The sequence below is a fragment of the Hypanus sabinus genome, chromosome 8 (assembly GCF_030144855.1).
Source record: "Hypanus sabinus isolate sHypSab1 chromosome 8, sHypSab1.hap1, whole genome shotgun sequence".
Classification (NCBI taxonomy): domain Eukaryota; kingdom Metazoa; phylum Chordata; class Chondrichthyes; order Myliobatiformes; family Dasyatidae; genus Hypanus; species Hypanus sabinus.
Window position 1 is genome coordinate 122,408,875 of NC_082713.1, and position 24,601 is coordinate 122,433,475.

Consider the following 24,601-nt stretch of genomic DNA (forward strand, 5'->3'; position numbering starts at 1 on the left):
AGACTTACAGTTGTTAGTGACAACAGTAGCCAAGAGGAGCTTTATATATCATTTTAATCCAATTATTAAAATTAGCACCAAAACCAAATTTTTCTAAAACATTAAATAAATATTTCCATTCGACTCGGTCAAACGGTTTTTCAGCATCCAAAGATGCAAGCAACGTATTGTGGAGTTTACGAAAAGAGCGAATATATAATGTTAAATAATCTCTAAACATTTGAAAAAGAATAGTGACCCTTTATAAATCCTGTTTGATCTTTAAAAATGATTTTACCCAAAATACACTCCAACCGATTGGCCATTATCTTTGATAGTATCTTAGCATCAACATTCAGTGATGAAATAGGTCTGTATGAGGCACAATCAGTAGGATCTTTATCCTTTTTAAGAATTAAAGAAATAGAAGCCTCATAAAAAGTAGAAGGTAAATCACCTTTCACAAAAGAATCTTTGAACATCTCCAACATATATGGAGAAAGTAATTTTCCAAATTTTTTATAAAATTCTACAGGATAACCATCAAGTCTAGGGGCTTTACCAGACTGCATTGAAAAAATAGCTTTATGAATTTCGGATTCGGTAATTTGGGCATCAGGAGTTTTTTGATCCTCAGCAAAAATTTTAGGAAAAGCAATCTTTCGTAAAAAAGCATTCATTTCAGAAGAATCTACTGGACACTGAGATTTATAAAGTTCAGTATAAAAATCTTGAAAAATCTTATTAATTACTTCATATTCCTGAGCCAGGGTACCATGCTTTCTATGGATTTTCAAAATTTGCCTTTTGGTTCCAGCCATTATTAATTGAGATGCAAGCAGTTTGTTATTTTTATCTCCAAACATATAAAATTGACTGTTTAACTTAAGCAAATAGCCTTCAATTGGATGAGTTAATAATAGGTTATATTGTGATTGAAGTTCCATCCTTTGTTTAAATAAATCAATATTAGGGGAAGTTGAGTAGATATTATCTAAATCTTTAATTTGTTTTGAAATTTTATCTAATTCTACTTTAGTCCGTTTTTTTAAAAGTTTTTAATAAGAAATAATCTGACCACGAAAAATGCTTTAAATGTTTCCCATATAATTAATTAGGACGTACCCCCTATATCATTAAAAAGAAAAAACACTTTTAACTGGTTTTCAATAATACAAAATCAGTGTTTTGCAGTAAAGTCTGAGACATGTGCCATGGTGGATGGGCAAGGATGACATCATCAAATTCAAAGAACAAATTCAGAGGCGCATGATCAGATATAGCAATAGCTTCACATTCACAGTCTTTAACACTAGGCAAAAGGTGGGGATCAATTATAATATAATCAATCCTCAAATATTGTTTATAGAAAAAGGAATATTCTCTGTTATCCAAGTGCCTCCATAATTCGATCAACCCAAAATCGATCAAAAAGGAATTAATAAGTGACATGGAATGATTTGGAAGCCACTGATTAGTTGAGCTCTTGTCAATCATAGGATTTAAACAACAGTTAAAATACCCACCTATTATCAACATATATTCATTTAAATCAGGCAATAAAGCAAATACCTTTTTAAAAAAAGGATCATCTAAATTAGGACCATACAAGTTGACCAAAACAACTTTTCTATTACAAATCACTCCTTTAACAATCACAAATCTACTATTAGAATCTGATTCAATATCCTCTTGAATAAATATATTGGATTTAATAAAGATAGACAGGCCTTTAGTTTTACTCTGAGAAGTAGAGTGGAACTGCAAGCCATTCCACCATCCAAAAAACCTATTTTGATCTCCCGTCCTGATATGCGTCTCCTGAGCAAAAATTATATGAGGTTGGAATCGATTAATAATTTTAAGTCTTTTTTCGTTTGATAGAATGATTCCAACCACGTACATTCCAATTTATTACATTAATCTGTTTAAATGCCATACTATAATTTTATTCTAATTTACTTTATACATGCGCAGAACACATACCAATACGGGATGATCAAAAATTGCGATGATGACGAATACAACCACATATAAAACACGCATGCTCCGGAACCACCCAGTGGATAAAAACTCCTGACTCTAGACTCTAGACCCACCCACCCTCCTAAAAGCCTGACAAAAAAGCAAGCGAACTAAGATAGAATACAAAGTGGAGGACCGCTCTGTCGGTCTCCTCTCTCCCTTCCCCCAGCCAGCACAAAAAAATAAAATGACCTTGCAAGAAAGACGGTAAAGTCTCAGCAAAGGAAAGTATTTACATTCCATCTATTAAACAACAAAAAAGAACCAAAATAATATAATCTCTTAGAGAGAAAAACCTTAACTCTCTTAAAAAAAACACTTCAAATTCGGTTATAAGACGCTATAGTAAAACAGAGAAAATAAAGGTTAACGGTATATTAACCAAAATAAATTTACAAAAATATTAATTAATAATATCATAAGTAATTAAACCCTCCCAAATTTATATGTATAGGAAGAAACCCTATTAACTGCCAATTAACTATTAATAAACTACCAATTAGTTAATTAAGAAACAATAAAAAAAACATCAAACCAAATATTAGATGAAAGGAACAAATCCCTTTGTCCTCTTCTCAGTCAAATATCTGAATAGCCATTTAAAGTCAAACTTGAATCATAAATCTTCTTTCCAAAAATAAATTCTATAATATGCAAGAATGAACAACTGTTCTTATCATCTTTTATTAATCTTTCAATGAAATCCAAATAACTTTCATATATCTTCTTTTCCAAATGTGAATAATATACAGATAATCAAACAACTCTTCAGATAGTTCATTTGGTAGTGGCGTCAGCAACAGCGGCAGGTATGGTGTGAACTAAGTCCAGAACGATTTTTGGATCAAAGAATGTGCAAGGAGGAGAATTAGGCGGAAAAACTTTTACTTCTTGTAGGGTAACGCAAAGAGGGAAACAATTTCTTATCATATGCTTGTTTAATTACCAAAGCAAATCTTGATCTTTGTTCCATTACTACTTTCCGATAATCTTCATAAAAACAGAGCTCAGACTCCTTGAATCTGAAAACTCTGTTTTCTTGCCTGTTGCATTATTTGATCTTTAATTTTAAAGTGATGAAAATAAACCAGAATGGTTTCGAAGTAAATGCTCTATGTGCTCTTTCTATAGCAGGTGGCTGTGATAAAATAGTAGGAAATAATGGAAAAGCTTACCAAAGTAAACTATTAAATCTCCATCTTCAGCTCCTTCTTGCAATCCAACAATTCGTATGTTCTTTCGACGAGACCTAGTTTCCAGGTCTATAACCTTATTTTGATATCTTTCCAAATGGGTTGTAGTTTCAAACAATTTTTGCTTAGTTAACTTCTAGCTCCTCTTCATGTATAATAACTTGAGTTTCCACATTTTTAAGTTTTCCCAGAAATTACTTCATTTCATTATTATTCTTTTCCAGTTGGTCTTTAATTGACCCATTCTGATCTTGAATTGAATTCAGTGTCCGAACGATATCTTCAGCCCATGATGGCATTTTATCAGATCTTTCCTTTTCCATTACCTTTGTCACTAGGTTCGGACAGATTCTTCCCACTCCTTGTAGACATAGACATGTTACTCCCCTTCAAGAATCAGCAATTAAAACTTTTAAATTCAGAAGTTAAACTAGGGGCAGACAGAGAAAACTAAGAGCAGCACAAAATTACTGCTACTCCATCTACAGACAGGCAGTCTCTCTCTCCCTTTTTGTCAGAGCAGCCCTCCCCCCCTCTGCTCAGCATGCACTCTTTCACAAACTCTTGAAATAGTTCCCCCTCAACTCCTACCCAGATATTTGCCTAAAGTTTATAGGGTGGATAAGAAGGCATATGGCGTGTTGGAGATGGGAGATTGAGTTCAAGAGCCATGAGGCAACGTGCGGCTCTACAAAGCTGGTTAGATCACACTTCTAGTATAGTATTCAGTTCTGGCCACCTCATTATAGGAAAGGTGTGGTCACATTAGGAAGGGTGCAGAGGAGATTTATCGGGATGCTGCCAGAAATAGAGAGCATGTCCTCTGAGGATAGGTTTCTCTTTGGAGTAAAGGAAGATGAGATATGGCTTGATAGAAGTGTACAAGATGATTAGAGGCATTGATCGTGGATAACTGGAGACTTTCCCAGGGTAGAAAAGGCTAATACCAAGGGTATAATTTTAAAGTGATTTGAGAAAAGTATAGTGGGATGTTAGAGATCAGATTTTTTTACACTGTGGCGAATGTGTGTAAAGTCCTGCTGGGGGTTGTGTTAAAGTCAAATAGATTCTTAGTATTTGGGATCTACATATGGTGTATGGATGAAAGTCAAATGTGGGACTATTTGGGAGGGAAGAAGTAGATTTGTTTTAAAGTAGGTTATAACGTCAGCACAGTATTGTGGGCTGAAGGGCCTGAACAGTGCTGTGCTATTTCCTATTCTGCTCTTTAGATTCCACCTCCACCAGTCCAACACTTAGCTTTGATTTGTTCCCTCCCTATCATTTAACTATGATTGGCCTGTGAGCTCTACCTCACTATACCTCTTTTGCAGTATTTATTTAATTATAATGTAACTTAGTTCTTTTTTAATGTCTTGCACTTTGCTGCTGCCACAAAACAACAGATTTCACAATGCCTGTCAATGATATAAAACCTGATTCTAATTGAGTAGCAGTCTCTTCAGTCCTTCTCGTGGCACACCTCCCACTCCACACCGCAAACACAGGACATCTCCAGTTCCGTCTGTCCCACATACCCACTGTTCTCTCTCCCCTCAATTTACACCCCTGTTCCCCTGCGGTCCCCATGAAGGCAGCGTTAGAGGGTTGCAGGTCCAACAAGTGCCTCTTGGAAAGGAGAGCTGCCCACATTACAGATATGCGATACTTGGTAAATTCTGCAGGGGCTTCATACTTTGATTGCAATAGGTGAAACAGTTTTCGTTTATCGTTCCAGCACACCCTGTGGGAATTCTGTCCAAACTATTTGTCTGCTCTTACATACCCAGTTCACTGAAAGCAACAGGATAGGTTGAGTAAGTAGTTTTGTGAAAGTATGCTGGAATTTGTAAGAGTGAAAGGCCAGGAAGCGATGGTAAACCTGTAAAAAGTTGATCCAGAAGTAGCTGATGTACCCGAAGCACTTGTTGATCCCATTAACTTTTGTGTCTTGCAGCTGACCAACATGGAGCGAGCCATGGAGCCCTGCCTATCACTTGGAGGTCATCGAGCTCCTGTAGTTACTGTTGATTGGTGCACAGCAATGGATTGTGGGACTTGCTTGACAGCATCAATGGACGGAAGAATAAAGCTGACCACTCTGCTGGCACACAAGCCTTAAAGTTATGGCCCATCTGGACAGGAAACACTGTTGTGCCTCCCTAAGAGAGATTGTTTCAGAACCTGTGGGCATTACAACGCTTCGATTTGTATTTGAGGGTTCCACTCATGAAATGGTTCCAAGTATTGTGCTAAACTCTCTCTAGCCATATGGATTAATGCTGTATTTAACAAGTTTTTTAATGAAAAAAAACATTCCTGCTATTGTTTAATGTCTTAACAACATTGCATTTAAATCAATTTTAAAATGGTAGCTAATTCTGGGAATCCTAAGCATGTGGGCATTTTGCCCTTGTTTGTACAGTGTAATTGCCTTCTGCATGAGCAGCAGGGTATTCTACATTCTGGATTTCCCTCTCACTTACAACTTGAGGTACAACTTGTGCCTGAGGATTATGCAGCAGTTGTTCCTTTTCTTCATGCTCCAGGGGATGTGATCGCTGATGGGTCTGAGCCCCAAGTTCATGGTTATTGTTTGACCTTTGTAACTGCTAGGTGCTGCACTTCTCTGCCCAGCTTCTGGAAGGGTACAAGTTAAACTGCTGTGGCAGGCACTTGCTTTGTTGCTTCACATGTAACGGTGGGCAGCTAAAATGAATCCAAAGTGTTGTATGAAAGCAAGGAATTGTTAAGAATGTTCAGACAAGCCACTTGTATTAGCATCATGTTAAATGCCTTTGAATGCAGAGATCTAAACTGGAAGAATCTGTCAATAGCTTTATCTGGCAAATTTAGTAACAGTTTGAACTACCATGGTTGTCTCAAATTTGGACAAGTTGGTGCTTTATGCAAAGAATCCAGGAAACATGCATATCCCAACTCCAAATGTACCAAGCTTCAGGTCAGATATTTTCCTTTCTAAGGAGTTGATTTGTATTCTTGTGTCACAGTAAACATTTGGAATACTCATCTTGGCTCAGGCTCTGAGATCCATGATTATTGAGTTCTGAATCTGCTTTAGCTGTTCTTTTGGGTGTTGTAGTAATACTTTTGTAAATGCTTTGCATTCTATGATCTAGCTGAATTGCATAACTCTGCATTTGGGTAACTTCAAGTTGTAATATTGTGATCAGAGTTGGAAATCCAAATGATTCATTCACCTATTTAACATTATTTCCACATTTGACTTTCTCTCCCTCAACTTTTACAATTTTATATTTCCATCACTGCCTCCTGCTAACATTTCCAGTGAACTTGGCTGTGTTTTTCTTTTCTAGTCTCTTTCCGTCAGCACCACCAGCACTTATTTCATTCAGCATGCTGCTTTCCAGCCAGACCTAAATGTTCCTCTTGCTTCCACCCTGTCCCCTTTCCCTGCAACTTTTGTTTCACTGAAAACGTCTTCCAGTTCTGGGGGGTGGGTCTTGGTATGGAGTAGACGTGTGTCTCGGGGGCTGCGCCTACCTTCACCTTTTGCCTCACCCAAATATCAGTTAATTCTTATTTTTTTAGATGACTGAAGTGAGCTATAACGGGCTGAATAAAATGACAAAGCCAGGTAAAGGGAAGAAACAAGAAAAGGGCGCAGGAGAAGATGATTGTGGCGAGGGCTCCGTGAAGCTAGCGGACCCGGGAGAAGCTAATGCTGGTAGCGCCCCGGTCCCAACTACCATAGAAGTCTTTGTGGTGGTAAACAAGCTGTACAGTTTGGTAGACGGGAGACAAGCTGAGCATCATAAGTCAATCGTGAACCTAACAGCGGCTCTAGCCGAAGTCAGTAAGTGTTTCTTTAATGGAGGGTACTGCTGAAGTGTATGAGAGGTGAATTGAAGAGTTGGAGCGGCAGCTTCATAGCCTAATATCCCAAAACACACATCTAGGGACTCGCCGTCAAAACATTCACATTATCGGGGTTCGGGAGAAAACCGAAAACAATAAGCCAACGTAATTTATAGCCACATTGCTTCCGAAGTTGCTGGGGGAAGAACAATTCCACCAGCCGATTGAAGTGGACCGTGCCCACCGGCTAAAAACAGCAGGCCAAGAGCTATTATTGCTAGGCTACAACACTGCCAGGTTAAAGAGCTGGTGCTACGGCTGTCTAAGAGAGCTCCGCTGCTATATGACAGGCACCCGGTGTTCATACACCCAGATTTAACCTTGGCCACCAAGAGGAAACGTCAGGATTTTCAGTACATTAAGGAGAAATGCAAAGCCAGGAAAATTTGGTGTGGATTCCGGTACCCAGCGAGGCTTATGGTCACAGTTAACAACACCACCAGTACGTTCAGCACTGCAGCCGTAGATGAGGAGTTCCCGAGCCAAGAAGGTAAAGATTGGCATTCTGACACTGTATCAACCTAAAAATGCATTAACGCTGGGTTACTGGTTTCGTAGTTGATCACTGGCGGCTTCATATTCAGCGCATCAGGAACTGAAGAGTAAGCTCACATTAAGATTTGGGTGAGGACTGATACTATTTTTATTTTTCTATTTCATAGTGTATTTGTGAAGAGGCCTTTCTCCTGCATTTAGTGAGTAATGGGTAGTTATCTTGCTATTCTGGGCCATGTGTTGGTGACGCACCATCGATAACTCTCGGAGACGTGAGGCGAGAGATAGGCTTTTATTAGCTGGAAAAGAGAGCACTGTCAGCAGCAAGAGACCATCACACAACATCCTGGAGACTGAGGGAGGAGCAGTGCCTCCAATCGCCTTTATAGAGGGGTCTGTGGGAGGAGCCACAGGAGCAATCAGCAGAAGGGCGTATCCAGACAGGTATATGTAGTTTACCACAATTGGCCCGTGGATATAGCTTTGACTCCAGGTTAGGGATATGGAAGTACTACCCCTGGTGCGTTTTTATTTTTGGGTGGGGTTTTTTGTGTTTCTCAAGGAGTTGTTACAGCACATCTGTTTGTTCGAATTACTGTTTGTGTCACGCCACGACCGTACAGCATTATTTTTTGTTAAGCAGCAAACATGACATCTAATCCGCATTTGCACAGCATTGGTGAGAATTACATTTGTCAGCTGGAATGTATGGGGGATGAATAGTCCACTGATGAGAGGGAAGGTGTATGCACATCTTCATACACTTAAGGCTGATGATATTTGTTTTCTCCAAGAAACGCACATTAAGAAAACAGCAGTGAAAGTGCTTTGTCCCTCCTGGGCATCTCAGATCTACCTGTCGAATCTTAGTACAAAAACTAGAGGTGTTGCAATCCTAATTTTAAAAAAGCATGCCGTTTATTCACACGCAAACTATTGCTGACCTGAGGAGTAGATATGTAATAAGTGGGATATTAAACTCCATACCATTGACACTAGTGAATGTGTACGGACCAAACTTTGATGATCTGATTTTCTTTTTTTTTTCCAGAACCCCTTTAAGGTCATGCCTAATCTGTCTGACTCTAACATAATTGCAGGTGGAGACTTTAATTGTATCTTAAACTCCCTCCTAGATAGGCAATGTCCCCAAGTTTGTTCACTTCAAAATAGTGTAACACTTAATAATCCCATGCAATCGTATAACATAGTGGATATTTGGAGGCTTCTTAATCCCATGAAGAAAGATTTTTCATATTTTTCCACAGTACACAAATCCTACTCTAGGATTAATTATTTCCTGTTAGATTCGAAATTGGTCTTATCAGTAGTCGGCTGCACTTACCATAATATGCTTATATTGGATCATGCTCCTGTCTCCCTTATACTTAAATTGAACCACAAAAGAGGTGAATATAGTTGGTGTTTAAGTAATGCTTTCTTAAGGGATAAGGATTTTTACTCTGATCTTTCAGATAAGATAGATCTATACTTAAGCACCAATGATGTGGGTGATGTTGATGATTCCACTCTTTGGAAGGCCATGAAGGCAGTTATTAGAGGTTGCATAATAGCATATGAGACAGCGGAAAAAAGATCCAAGAAAAGGTTAACTGAAATAGATGATCAGTTGGCAAATCTGGAAGTTTCTTACAAAATGAACCATGAAGCAGAATTACTTAATAAGATTACAGCCTTACGGTATGAGTATAATTCTATAATGTCCAAGAGTGTTTCAAAACTTCTGACACAAGTCAGACAGAGGTATTTTAAGCTTGGTGAAAAGCCCCATAAGTTATTAGCCCGTCAGTTAAAACAGATGCTGGCCTCCCGGGCCATACATCGTATAAAGACGAAAGATGGCTTTTTATTGATGGACCCGGAAAAAGTTAATGTGTTTTGCGGAGTTCTATGCTAATGTTTACCAAACAAGGTGATCCGGACGCTGAAGCTGTGGAAGCATTTTTTGATCATCTGAATCTGCCCACGCTGTCAGCAGATTCAGTAAATGCACTTGATGCTGATATTACCCTAGATGAGATTAAGAAGGTCATCTCCTCTCTCCCCAATAATAAGGCAACAAGTCAGGATGGCTTTAGCATGGAATTCTTCAAAGTATTTGGTCTAAAATTGTCGCCTCTGCTCTTAAGAATGTTGAAACACTCTAGGATAGCTTCCCGATTGCCACCCACTTTATGTAAAGCCAATATCTCCCTGATTCCAAAAGCAGGCCGTGAACCCGAGGTAGTTTCATCATATTGCCCCATTTTGCTGCTGCCCATTGAAACCAAAATTCTTGGGAAAGTCCTGGTCAATAGGTTAAAAGAATGCTTATGTTCTATCATTCATCCAGACCAAACTGGCTTTATGCCAGGTAAACATATGCATTTTAATCTGCACTGTCTCTTCAATATTTTATATACAAAACATGCAGAAGTGAAGAGGCTGTAGTCATTTCATCAGATGCGCAACGTGCATTTGACCAAGTGGAATGGCCATATATGATGTTTGCACTTAAGAAATTTGTATTTGGACCATCCTTCATTAAGTAGATTGAGATAATTTATTCACGCCCATCTGCTTCAATTATCACTAATCAGAATATTTCTTTCCCTTTTGCAATTCATCGTGGGATTTGTCAAGGCTGCCCCCTGTCTCTGTTTTTGCTTGCAGTTATCATTGAGCTACTGGCTGTTAGCATCAGACAGGACCCTTTGATATCTCCCATTGATATGCATGGACATAAACATCACCTTTCGATATATGCTGACAATGTCCTTTCAAGATCTCCAGCCCACAAACATCAATACCTACTCTTCTGACTCTAATTAATCATTTTGGCAGTTTCTCAGGTTTCTCTATAAATTGGGATAAGAGTGAACTAATGCAGTCACTGCAGTGGTTAATACAGAGTATTTACAGTCTATTACCTTTAAAATAACATGATAGTTTTTCCTATCTTGGTGTGACTATTACAAAAAACCCAGATGATCTTTTGCAAGTGAATTGGCAAAACAAAGTTGAGCAGGTTAAACGCAATATTGACTTCAGGAAAACCCTTCCAATTTCTTTGGTGGGGAGGGTTAACGCAATCAAGATGATTGTACTGCCATGATTTCTTCATCTTTTCCAGTCAATTCCATGTTTTATTCCTCAGTCATATTTTAAGCAATTGGAATCAATTATTATACCCTTCATTTGGAATTATAAAGCCATTAGAATTACAAAAAAAAACCCACTTGTCAAAGCCTAAGGAAGCAGTGGTCTTGCTCTACTGGATGCTAAAATGTATTACTGGGCTGCCCACCTATCCATTCTTGCATGGTGGAAAAAAGGACCACCCTCTACCTCAGACTCGTGCCCAACATGGTTACTCATAGAGCGAGTGCTTTGTAAGAAGACTTCCTTACCAGCTCTCCTTAATAGCCCCACTGCAGTTAGTAAGTCACATTTTATTAACAGCTTCGTGGTCGGCAGCACTATAAGAACTTGGAAGCAAATTCAACTACACATTCAGGCTCCAAAAACTTATGTTTATCCGATCTGTGACAATCATTCCTTTTTGCATGGCCTGAATGATACAGTTTTGTTCCACTTGTAAACAGAAGCATCTGTAGTATAGGTGACTTATATATTCATGGAAATTTTGCCGCATTTGCACAGTTACAAGCAGTTTACCATATCCCTGCTTCGTTTTTTTTAGATATTTACAAATTCGAGATTATGTTAGGAAATATATACCTAACTTCAAGGTTTTAGACAAACATAAGTCCCTGGATGCAATAAATAAATTTGATCCTGTTACTCGTAGTGCCGTATCCTGTTTTTATCAGATCCTACATAATGGAGCTCAGGTGAATACTGCAGGTCTTAAACAGGCATGGGTGGATGAATTGGGTATAGAACTGTCAGAGGTGGTCTGGGATGAGTGTTTAAAGAATATACATGATTGTTTGGCCAACGTTAGACACTGACTCATACAGTTTAAAATATTACATAGACTTCATTATTCCAAAGAAAAGTTGCACAGCTTCTACCCTGATGTTTCACCAGTTTGTAATAGATGTAAATCTGTGAACAGTAACTTGTCACATTCATTCTGGTCATGGTGTAAGCTTTATGCATACTGGAAAAGTATTTTTCGCTGTTTCTTGGGGGCTTATGGGAAGCGGAGGGAACCGGGGTATATCCCATCCAACCCTGAGAATTTATTAATTCTATCAAAAGCTCCTTTGTATCCTCTTAACATCAACATGTTACAGCATAGAGGTCCATCCTTGGAGCAACAAGCTCCCTGTCTTCAGACAATAAGTATGAAAAAGTGTCTGTATTGTTTGGAATGGTGATTGCTAAGAAGTTAATCCTGCAAATGTGGAAAATGGACTCTGTGCCTATGTACGATCTGTGGCTGAGGGAACTGGCGAATACTTTACATTTGGACAGACTGAGACAAAGCAATGAGGACAGAGGGGACATCTTTGAAAGGATATGGGGCCCTGTATTGGACTTTCGTACGGGGTGAGGACTGAGGTTTTTTGGTGCGATGCACCTCTGTTGTGTATGTTTACTTTTTGCCTTTATTTTTTCTCTTTTCCTGCTCAATATTTAATTTGATTTGGTTATGGCTGTGGTTTTTGTGGATGTGCTGTATTTTTTTTCTTTTTCTACATTAGTTTTTTCCAAGTCTGTTTGCATAAAACAATAAATTATATTTAAAAAAATATCTTCCAGTTCTGAAAATTATCGGCTGGAAACATTTACTATTGCAATGAGGTATTGTAAATTCGCAAAGAAGGCACTACACAGGTTAAAGTTTATACAAGGTACTTATATAGTTTGAATAAAGTATTGTACTTTGTATAAAAACTACTCATTTAACTATAGTCAAATACAGAAAGAAAAATGCATATCAATTAAACAAATTATCTAACACAGTGCCGGAGAGAACCCCAGGTGTCTGTTAGCATCTTCTACAACCTTTGGCGCTGTCTGGCTCACATATGTGCTGGTCACAACCCCTGGACAATGGTGAGATTCTGATATGCACAAAAAAAGTACCAACTTTTATATCCTTCAAAACTTCCACCTTAGTACATTTCCATTTAGTTAAGGCATCAGGCTGTGCCTTGCCTGTCTCAAATTCAAGGCAGGTAGCATGCTTTTCAGCACTATCTACTGTCAAGGCTTTGCACCAGTACATTTTCTAAACAGTTCCATATTCCAAGCTTGCACCATTTTGTCTTACAGCTACCATTTGTGCAACACACTTTTGCACATGCTGATGAGGAATCAGATATGACTACCTTAGTTCTCCCTGTATATACAGCTTTTCATATGTCCTGCTGAGTATTTCTAGTGTTTTCCATTTTTACTTTTGATTCTTGTTTTCAATTGTTGAACTTTCAGAGACAGCAATTGAAAAGAATCTAGGTAATAAACTTCAAACACGAGGAAATCTACAGATGCTGGAAATTCAAACAATGCACACAAAATGCTGGTAGAACACAGCAGGCTAGGCAGCATCTATAGGGAGAAGCACTGTAAACGTCGACAGCGCTTCTCCCTATAGATGCTGCCTAGCCTGCTGTGTTCTACCAGCATTTTGTGTGTGTTGTTAGGTAATAAACTTAATTTTTTTTCTGATTTCATCTCTTTGGGGGAGGGAGAGACGATTAAACATAGGACCAGTTGGCTGGCTAAATTTTGGTACACATTTGTGCTGTCCCCCACCTTCCCCAGCAAGTCAACATTCTGGCAAGCTCAAAGAACTGAGAATTCATCGTTTTATTTGTCTGTCAGTTCTGACCCAAGAGGCAGGTGCCCATTCACTTCAAAGGTTGAAACCACAACCTCGGCCTGACACAAGTATACTTTAAGCAGAGTTCACATCAATTAAATCAGCCTTCCACAATGAGAAGAACATCTTCTGGCCGGTAGGTCTGCATTATGAATGAAGCACAACAAATTATCACCTATGCTTTTAATAACACATCTTCAATACCTGCAGCCTAAAGGATTTCTGAAAACCAATGTAAACTTTGAGAGTGGATATCTGGATAAAGTTATAGAATATAAAACAGTACAGCACAGGAACAAACCTTCCAGTACACTGTTTTGTCAAACCAATTAAATTATTATTCAAATGGTCAACTAAATTAAGCTCTTCTGCTTACACAATGTCCATATTCTTTAATTTTTCCTCACATTGATGTGTGATTCTAAACATCTTTTAAAAGTCCCAATGCATCTGGCTCTACCACCACACGAACGGTCCATTCCAGACACCCACCACCGCATATCTCACATCTCCTTCGAGCTTACCTGTTTTCACCTTAAATGCATGCCCTCTGGTATTAGACATTTCAAACCTGAGGGACAAAGATGCTGTCTATCTATGTCTTTCATACTTTAATAAACCTCTATCATATTTCCTGTCAGTCTTGGCCATACAGAGAAAACAACCCAAGTTTGTCCAACGTCTCATTATAGAACTTGCCTCTAATCCAGGCAGCATCCTAGCAAATCTCTTCTGCACCCTTTCCAAAGCCTCAACATCCCTCCTATATCAGGGTGACCAGAATTGTATGCAATACTCAGATGTGGCCTAACCAAAGTTTTCTAAAATTCAACACAGCTTCCTAACTTCTCAAGTTCAAGTTTTATTATTCAGCCACGCCTGAATATAGCCAAATAAAACACAAAGTATTTTTCCAGGGCCAAGGTGCAAATCATATTACCGATAGCACTCTTTCAGAAAAAAAAGTCACAAGATGAAAAAAATGATATAACCAAGTCTCTGGCATGACGAGATTGATACTAAATTGTTCAGATCCAGCCTGTTCTTCCATTGAGTAACCACCAGAGGGCCACACTGCATCAGCATTTCTTCTCATTGGTGCTTGCCATTCTGTACTGAAGATAACTGGGCTGAGATACAATAAATCTGTGTAATCTCTCCTCATAGAGCAAATGACCTGCACTGTTCACTCCATGCTCCTGGAACCGATCAGCTATACCTTTCCAACGCCATTCGGCTCTACAATTCAACCACCAGGGGCAAGACATGTTAAAGTGCTGGGGTTAGGACTGAGCTTAAGTTACCACTCAATGCACTTTAGTAAACTATTTAAGAACTTTTTAAAAACTATATATTAATGCTTTTTGGGAAGGTGATTTTAGATGCATATCATATTTATACTGAGTTAAATACTGTATGTAATTAGTTTTGCTACAATAAGTGTATGGGACACTGGAAAAATGTTGAATTTCCCCTTGGGGATGAATAAAGTATCTATCTATCTATCTATCTGTTATTCCTCTATTACAAATGCTATATATCCTTCCTTTCAGGTGTGTACTCAAGGTGGTGTCTACAGGGCTTTAGGTGATTGGAGCAAGACATCCATTTTCATTATAACATTGAAGATGATTGCTGATGTCTTCAAATTTTTCATAGGTCCTAACTTGTTGAAGTAGTGAAATCGTTTCATGGTTACTCCTGGCCATTTCTGGCATCTCCAAGCTTGAATGCTTGAAACCACAGTAGGCAAAAGTGTTTGGAATTTGCTTACTGCTTATTTCTCACCAAGTGCCAGTGACAAAAATCACTGCTATTTGAGCACAAACACATGCAACTGACACTATTTAAAAACTGTTTGCTCTAATGGTGTAATGGCCACACAAGCACGCGTGACTGACAGTGGTTAGAAACTGTTTGGCAAGTCTCCTGCCCCAATTAAGTGAGTTAGTATCCCAAAATGAAGGAAATCCCGGCAACTTTCTTAATTAGTTTTTGTTCTTTAAGAATTATCCCACATAAGTGAATCTCCTGATTAACTGATGGCCCAATTAAATGGAATCCAGTATATTTTCTCTACACAGCAAGACCCACAAAATGCTGTAGGAACTCAGCAAGTCAGGAAGCATCTATAGAAACATAAACAGTTGACATTTCTAGCCAAGGCCCCTCAGGACTGGAAAGAAAGGGGGAAAGATGTCAGAATAAAAAGGTGGAGGAGGAGAAGGAGGATAGCTGGAAGGTGATGGGTGAAGCAGGTGTTTAGGAAAGCTAAGGGGCTGGAGCATAGGGAATCTGATAGGAGAGGAGAGTGGACCATAGGAGAATGGGAAAGAGGAGGGGACTCAGGGGGAGATGATAGGCAAGTAGGAGATAAGATAACAGAGTAGGAAATAGAAGAGGGGAGGGGGAGGGATTTTTTTTGACCAGGAGGAGAAATTGATATTCATGCCATCAGGTTGGAGGCTACCCAGACAGAATATAAGGTGTTGCTCCTCCACCCTGAGGATGACTTAATCTTGGCACAAGAGGTAGGCCATGGACTGACATGTCAGAACAAGAATGGGAAATGGAATTCAAATGTTTGGCCACCGGGAAGTTCCACTTTTGCCAGATGAAGCAGGGGTGCCTGACAGAGCATTCTCCCAATTTACAATGGTTCTCATCAATGTAGAGGAGGTGGCATCGTATTGTACAAGAGTTCTAAATAATTGTATTATCTAAATGGGGAGAACATCAGAGGTGCAGAGGCTCCCAGAAGGTTAATTTTCAGGTTGAGTCTGTGGTAAAGAAGGCAAATGCAATGTTGGCATTTATTTCAAGGGGAATAGAATATAAAAGCAAGGAGATAATGCTGAGCCTTTATAAGAGATTAGTCAGGCCACACTTGGAGTATTATCAACAGTTTAGGGCTCAGTCTCAGAAAGGATGTGTTGTCATTGGAGAGAGTCCAGAGGAGGTTCACGAGGATAATTCCAGGAATGAAGGGCTTGACCTATGAGGAGTGTTTGGCAGCTTTGTGCCTGTACTCACTGGAATTTTGAAGAATGTGGGGGGAACTCATTGAAACCTACCGAATGTTGAAAGGACTAGATAAAGTGAATGTGGAGAGGATGTTTCCTGTGATGGGAGTATCCGGGACTAAAGGGCACAGCCACAAAATTGAGGGGTGACCTTTTAGAACCTTTTAGGTGTTGCGGTTGGTTTTTTTAGCCAGAGAGTATTAAATCTGAGGAATGCTCTGCCACAGTCTGTGGTGCAGGTCTAGTATGTAGGTACGTTTAAGGCAGAAGTTGCTAGTTTCCTGATCAGTCAGGTCATCAAAGAATATGGCAAGAAGGCAGGTGCATGGGGTTGAGTGGAATCCAGGATCAGCCATGATGGAATAGACTCGATGGATCGAATGGCCTGATTCTGCTCCTATGTCTACCACAGAAACATAGAAAACCTAGAGCACAATACAGGCCCTTCAGTCCACAAAGCTGCGCTGAACATGTCCTTACCTTAGAACTACCTAGATTTCCCCATAGCCCTCTATTATTCTAAGCTCCATGTACCTATCCATGAGTCTGTTAAAAGACCCTATCGTTTCTGCCTCCACCACTGTTGCCGGCAGCCCATTCCACACACTCACCACACTCTGCATAAAAAAACTTATCCCTGACATCTCCTCTGTACCTACTTCCACGTACCTTAAAACTAAGCCCTCTCGTGCTAGCCATTTCAGCTCTGGGGAAAAAGCCTCTGACTATCCACATGATCAATTCCTCTCATAATCTTGTACACCTCTATCAGGTCACCTTTCATCCTCCATTGCTCCAAGGAGTAAAGGCTGAGTTCACTCAACCTATTCTCCTAAGGCATGCTTCCCAATCCAGGCAACATCCTTGTAAATCTCCTCTGCACCCTTTTTATGGTTTCCATGTCCTTCCTGTAGTGAGGTGTCCAGAATCGAGCACAGTACTCCAAGTGGGTCCTATATGGCTGCAACATTACCTCTTGGCTCTTAAACTCAATTCCACAGTTGATGAAGGCCAATACACCATATGCCTTCTTAACCACAGAATCAACCTGCGCAGCTGCTTTGAGTGTCCTATGGACTCAGGCCCCAAGATCCCTCTGATCCTCCACACTGCCAAGAGTCTTACCATTAATGCTATATTCTGCCATCATATTTGACCTACCAAAATGAACCAACTGCCTCACACTTATCTGGGTTGAACTCCATCTGCCACTTCTCAGCCCAGTTTTGCATCCTATCGATGTCCCGCTGTAACCTCTGACAGCCCTCCACACTATCCACAACACCCCCAACCTTTGTGTCATCAGCAAACTTACTAACCCATCCCTCCACTTCCTCATCCAGGTCATTTATATAAATCACGAAGAGTAGGAGTCCCAGAACAGATCCCTGAGGCACTCCACTGGTTACCGACCTCCATGCAGAATATGACCCATCTACAACCACTCTTTGCCTTCTGTGGGCAAGCCAGTTCTGGATCCACAGAGCAATGTCCCCTTGGACCCCATGCCTCCTTACTTTCTCAATAAGCCTTGCATGGGGTACCTTATCAAATGCCTTGCTGAAATCCATATACACTGCATCTACTTCTTTACCTTCATCAATGTGTTTAGTCACATCCTCAAAAAATTCAATCAGGCTCGTAAGGCATGACCTGCCCTTTACAAAGCCATGCTGACTATTCCTAATCATATTATACCTCTCCAAATGTTCATAAATCTTGCCTCTCAGGATCTTTTCCATCAACTTACCAACCACTGAAGTAAGACTCACTGGTCTATAATTTCCTGGGCTATCTCTACTCCCTTTCTTGAACAAGGGAACAACATCTGCAACCCTCCAATCCCCTGGAACCTCTCCCGTCCCATTGATGATGCAAAGATCATTGCCAGAGGCTCAGCAATCTCCTCCCTCGCTTCCCAGGGTAGCCTGTGGTACATGCTAACCTTTCCCGGCGACTTATCCAACTTGGTGCTTTCCGAAAGCTCCAGCACATCCTCTTTCTTAATATCTACATGCTCAAGCTTTCCAGTCTGCTGCAAGTCATCACTACAATCACCAAGATCCTTTTCCATAGTGAATACTGAAGCAAAGTATTCACTAAGTACCTCTGCTATCTCCTCCTGTTCCATACCCACTTTTCCACTGTCATACTTGATTGGTCCTATCCTCTCACGTCGTATCCTCTTGCTCTTCACTTACTTGTAGAATGCTTTGGGGTTTTCCTTAATCCTATTTGCCAAGGATACATTTTTCTCCTATTTCCTATTTCCTATCTCCTATATACCTATTTCTCATGGCCCCTTCTGACTCTCTTAACTCCTTCTTAGCTCCTTCCTGCTAGCCTTATAATCTTCTAGAGCTCTGTCATTACCTAGTTTTTTTAACGTTTCATAAGCTCTTCTTTTCTTCTTGACTAGATTTACAACAGCCTTTGTACACCATGGTTCCTGTATCCTACCATCCTTTCCCTGTCTCATTGGAACGAACTTATGCAGAACCCATGCAAATATCCCCCGGAAATTTGCCACATTTCTTCCATACGTTCCTTGAGAACATCTGTTCCCAATTTATGCTTCTAAGTTCCTGCCTGTTAGTTTCATATTTCCCCTTACTCCAATTAAACACTTTCCTAAATTGTCTGTTCCTATCTCTCTCCAATGCTATGGTAAAGGAGAAAGAATTGTGATCACTATCTCCAAAATGCTCTCCCATTGTGAGAGCTGACACCTGACCAGGTTCACTTGCCAATACCAAATCAAGTACAGCCTCTCCTCTTTTAGGCTTATCTACATATTGCGTCAAGAAACTTTCCTGAACACACCTAACAAACTCCACCCCATCTAAGCCCTTCACTCTAGGGAGATGCTGATCAATATATGGGAAATTATAATCTCCCAGCACAACAACCATGTTATTATTACACCTTAGCAGAATCTGTCTCCATATCTGCTTCTTGATGCCCCTGTTACTATTGGGTGGTCAATAAAAACTCCCAGTAGAGTTATTGACCCCTTCCTGTTCCTAACTTCCACCCACAGTAGACAACCCCTCCATGACTTCCTCCTTCTCTGCAGCTGTGACACTATCCTAATCAACAGTGCCATGCCCCCACCTCATTTGCCTCCCTCCCTGTCCTTTCTGAAACATTAAAGCCTGGCTTTTGAAGTAGCCATTCCTGCCCCTGCACCACCCAAGTCTCTGTAATGCCACAACATCATAGCTCCAAGTACTGATCTACGCTCTAAGCTCATCTGCTTTGTTCATAATACTCTTTGCATAAAAACAGACACATCTCAAACCATCGGTCTGAGCGTGTCCCTTCTCTATCACCTGCCTGTCCTCCCTTTTGCACCGTCTCCAAGCTTTCTCTATTTGTGAGCCAGCCTCCCTTTCCTCCATCACTTCAGTTCAGTTCCCACCCCCCAGCAATTCTACTTTAAACTCTCCTCAATAGCCTTAGCAAACCTCCCTGCCAGGAAATTGGTCTCTCTGGGATTCAAGTGGAACCCATCCTTTTTGTAGAGAGTAATAGAGTCTATACAGTCCAAATACAGACCCTTCAATACTTCATGTCTATATCAATCTTTTTACCCACCTACAGTGATTCCATTTGCCTGTATCGAGTCTGTAGTTTACTGGAGGCTGTAGCCCCTGAAACAGCCTGTCCTGGGGTTGACGTTGTGTGTGTGTGTGTGTGTGAGAGAGAGAGAGAGAGAGAGAGAGAGCGCATGAGTGGACGGGAGGGAGGAACAGAGCTTGTTTTTGTTCTGTTTTGTTGTGTTCTGTGAACTTAATGGACTTGCTATGTTGGTGCTGGAATATGTGGTGACATTTGAGGGTTATCCCTAGCACATCCTCTCAGGCCTGAATCTGTATCCTTCCAGGCTTTGCCTGTTCAAAGGTTGGTTTAAATGTTTCTCAACCGTTGTGATTGTATCTGATTCCACCAGCTCCTCTGGCAGATATCAATTCTTCTCTGTGTAAAATACTTACCCTTAGTACCTCTTTAAAACATCTTTCTCTCATTTTAAACCTACCTTAGGAAGAGTAGTCTATGTATCCATCTACTCCTATAATTTTATCTACCTCAGCCTCTTGTGTTCCAGGATTTATAAGACTATTTCTATCTTCTGAATTTCACTGACCTAGGTGAATGGGTAGGAATTTTCCCCTTCCCCACCTACTCCATCTGCCCACCATCCAAGCTCTCTTTCCATTGGAACCCTTCTCCCTACTGTTCCCATCTGCCCTTCCCCACCTCCTGCACTTGGTTCCACTCTCACTTTCCTCTCCTATCAGGTGTGGCTCTTTGTCACATCCATCGATCACCACCTTGGTTTATTAACTTTTGGGATCTCGGTGATATGGGCAAAGTTCGTGTTTCTTTCCCTTCCAAACAACACCTGAGAAAGGGAGGGCAAGCCTCTCCTTGGACTCCTGCTGGTCACCTGGTAAAGACGTAACTGTGGTACTTTTATGTTGGGAATTCCAGCATTTTGCCCCAGACACAATGACCAGTGACAGATTTCAAAGTCAAGTTGACAGCTGGGCAGGGGGAGGTGGGGTATGAGTTCTTGGAACTGACATATTCCCATCATCCTGCTGCCCTTGTCCATCCATCCAGATAGTGCAGCACGTATTGGCCAGTCATAAACTTACACCGCAACAGCTAAATTACTGACCTGAGCTAATCCCATTTGCCTGCATTTGGCTCGTATCCCCCTAAACATTTCCTGTCCATTATCCTATCTGAGTGACATTTAATTGTTCTTATTGTACTTGCCCTCCCACTCCTGCTGACAGCTCATTCCACATACCCGCCACCCCTTGATGTAAAACCCTTCCCTTCAGGTCCCTTTAAAATTTTTCTCCCTCCCACCTTATACCGCTAACCTTTAGTTTTAGACTTGCCTCCTCTGAGGGGAAAGACTTGTCATTACATACCACCCCGTAAGCCTCTGCATTCAGCTTGTCATTCTCCGCGACTCCCACATGACCGTAAGACCAAACACATCTTTTTGTCCACTGCACTCTGCAAGGATCACTCTCTCCTTGATTGCCTCGTTGATTTGTCCCTCCCCACTGATCTCCCTCCTGGCAAGAGGAAGAAGTGCTACAACTGTCCATTCACCTCCTGCCGCAGCACCAGACAGGTAAGGCAACAAGTCTGCCTGCAGGTCTGTCGGGATCATCTACTGTATCTGGTGTTCCTGTTGCGGCGTCCTCTACATCAGTGAGACCTCATGTAGGTTGGGGCATCACTTTGTCGAGCACCTTCACTCTGTCCACGAGAAGCAGGATTTCCCAGTAGCCAACCATTTTAATTCCAGTCTCCATTTGCATTCCAACAGGTTGGTCCATGACCTCCTTTACTGCCAGGATAAGGCCACTCTCAGGTTGCAGGAGCAACATTTCGTCTTCCATCTGGGTAGTCTCCGACCTGATGAAATGAACATCAATTTCTCTAACATCCAGTAATTTCTCCCCCTTTTTCTTTTTCTCTTATTCCATTTTCTGACTCCCCTCTTACCCCTTCTCTTCTCCTCATCTATCTATCACCTCCCTCTGGAGCCCTTCATTCCTTTCTCCAATGGTCAGATTCCTCCTTCTTCAGCCCCTTTACCTTTGCCACCCATCTCCTCTCAGCTTCTCACTTCACCCCCCCATCCACCTACCATCCTCCTAGCCTGGCTTTACCTACCACCTTTTAGCTTGTAGAGAATGTGGAGCAGCAAATCAAATCATGAATGCAAGAGATTCTGCTGATATTGGAAATCCAGAGCAACACAAGTAAAATGCTGGAGGAATTTTTGACGTCAGTGGTGGATAAATTAATGGAAAGTATTCTTAGAGATGGTATATGTAATTATCTGGATAGCCAGGGTCTGATTAGGAACAGTCAATATGGATTTGTGCGTGGAAGGTCATGTTTGACAAATCTTATTGAATTTTTTGAAGAGGTTACGAGGAAAGTTGATGAGGGTAAAGCAGTGGATGTTGTCTATATGGACTTCAGTAAGGCCTTTGACAAGGTTCTGCACGGAAGGTTGGTTAGGAAGGTTCAATTGTTAGGTATTAATATTGAAGTAGTAAAATGGATTCAACAGTGTCTGGATGGGAGATGCCAGAGAGTAGTGGTGGATAACTGTTTGTCAGGTTGGAAGCCGGTGACTACTGGTGTGCCTCAGGGATCTGTACTGGGTCCAATGTTGTTTGTCATATACATTAATGATCTGGATGATGGGGTGGTAAATTGGATTAGTAAGTGTGCAGATGATACTAAAATAGTGACGTTGTGGATAATGAAGTAGGTTTTCAAAGCTTGCAGAGAGATTTAGGCCTGTTAGAAGAGCGGGCTGAATGATGGCAGATGGAGTTTAAGGTTGAGGGGGGACTTGATAGAGGTATTTATGAGGGGGATAGATTGAGTTGGCGTGGATAGGCTTTTTCCATTGAGAGTAGGGGAGATTCAAACAAGAGGACATGAGTTGAGAGTTGGGGGCAAAAGATTAGAGGTAACACGAGGGGGAATTTCTTTACTCAGAGAGTGGTAGCTGTGTGGAACGAGCTTCCAGTAGAAGTGGTAGAGGCAGGTTCCGTATTATCATTTAAAGTAAAATTGGATAGTTATATGGACAGGAAAGGAATGGAGGGTTATGGCCTGAGTGCGGATCGGTGGGACTAGGTGAGAGTAAGCGTTCGGCACGGACTAGAAGGGCCGAGATGGCCTGTTTCCATGCTGTAATTGTTATATGGTTATATCATCTGCAGATACAAAGTCCCAAACTCTGAGGTTCTCTCCTGTGCTGGACTTCCCACAATGTTCACGCTTTTAAGAAAATGCAGACTGTGCTGGCTGAGCCACAATAGTCATATGAAGGATGATAGACTGTCAAAGAACATCCTCTACGGAGAACTAGCAACAGGCAACAGGAACATTGGTAGACCCCAGCTTCACTTCAAGGACCTCTGCAAGCGCGACATGAAGGCCTTGAAAATCAACACAGAGTGCTGGGAGGACACAGCAGATGACCGCAACAAATGGCGAGGTACTCTTCAGCAACCCCTAGAGCAAGGCGGAAGAGTGATCCTGAGTCCATTCGAGGAGTGGAGAGCACAGCGGACAACAATTCCACGATGCCTACACATGCAGCAACTGTGGCAGAGACTGTCGTTCCAGGATCGGACTCGATAGCCACAGTCAACGCTGTTGGACAAACCAGTGACTACCAGAGGCGCAGTACCTACAGTCGACCCCGACTGACCGAGGCCACACACAGTACACGTGATAAGAATAAACCAATTTACTAGCTTACGTGCAGCTCATATACTGTGTCAAGAATTGGCGAAAGGCAGGATTCTGTGCTAGGGAGGTCTCAGTATCAAGCCAAACTGCACCATCTGTTTGGCACTTTTGCTAAGTGTGGCAACCAGAGCTTTAGAATAGTATTTGTCACTCACCTGTATCTGTGTTCTCTTGTTCCTGATCTAGAGGAAACAATGTGCCATTGTGTACTTTAAACTTTTCATAACTTGCCCTAAAGTCTGAGTAAGTATTCAGAAAAGCTGATCAGTCTGAGTTTCTGACCAAACATGATCTGATCTTTGTCCGTCCCTAGGAGTGCCCAGAAGGCTGTGGGCTGTTACATATACATCATAACATACAGACCCAGATTTATGTTGATGCAGTTATAGAGATTTATATTTTTTGATTCAATACATTTCAAAAATTGTATTACATTTGACAACACAATATGGGCTGCAAAGCAGTGATTACCTCTCATTTGAGGTGCAGTAGACAAGCCACAGTATCATCAGTGGTAAAGTTGAGAGCAGCCCTGCTCAAAGACCAAAATCAGGGGCAGAGAGAGCCCAGGGGTTTGATGCATCACAACTACTGATCGGGCACCAAGTTAATCCTGTTATACTGTACCTACTCTTGTGTGAAAGGGCTAACTACTTGGGGCAAGTCTTTGTGTCTTGTGAATTCTGGGAAAAGTGATCAGGTACCACAGAAAAGTAAAACTTTGTCCTTATTTGTACTTGCTAGGCTTACAAATGTGTTGTGGAATGTACTGCTTAATTAATTTCATTTTGCTCCATTCGGCATCACTGCTTCACTTCTGCATCGTTGCAACAATTCCAACAGAATCTCCAGTTTAATAGTCATCATTGAAGGGGTATTCT

General features: G+C 41.0%; 1 protein-coding gene across 3 annotated transcripts in view; it reads left to right on the forward strand.

The window, feature by feature from the left end:
* wdr91 (WD repeat domain 91) overlaps positions 1-6,228 on the forward strand; it is a 49,736-nt gene extending 43,508 nt beyond the window's left edge. For all 3 annotated transcript variants that reach the window (XM_059977728.1, XM_059977729.1, XM_059977730.1), the window contains one exon: positions 5,155-6,228. In XM_059977728.1, the coding sequence (XP_059833711.1) occupies positions 5,155-5,319 (165 nt within the window). In that variant the 3' untranslated portion in view covers positions 5,320-6,228. The remainder of the gene's footprint in view (positions 1-5,154) is intronic.
* The last annotated feature ends 18,373 nt before the right edge of the window (positions 6,229-24,601 follow it).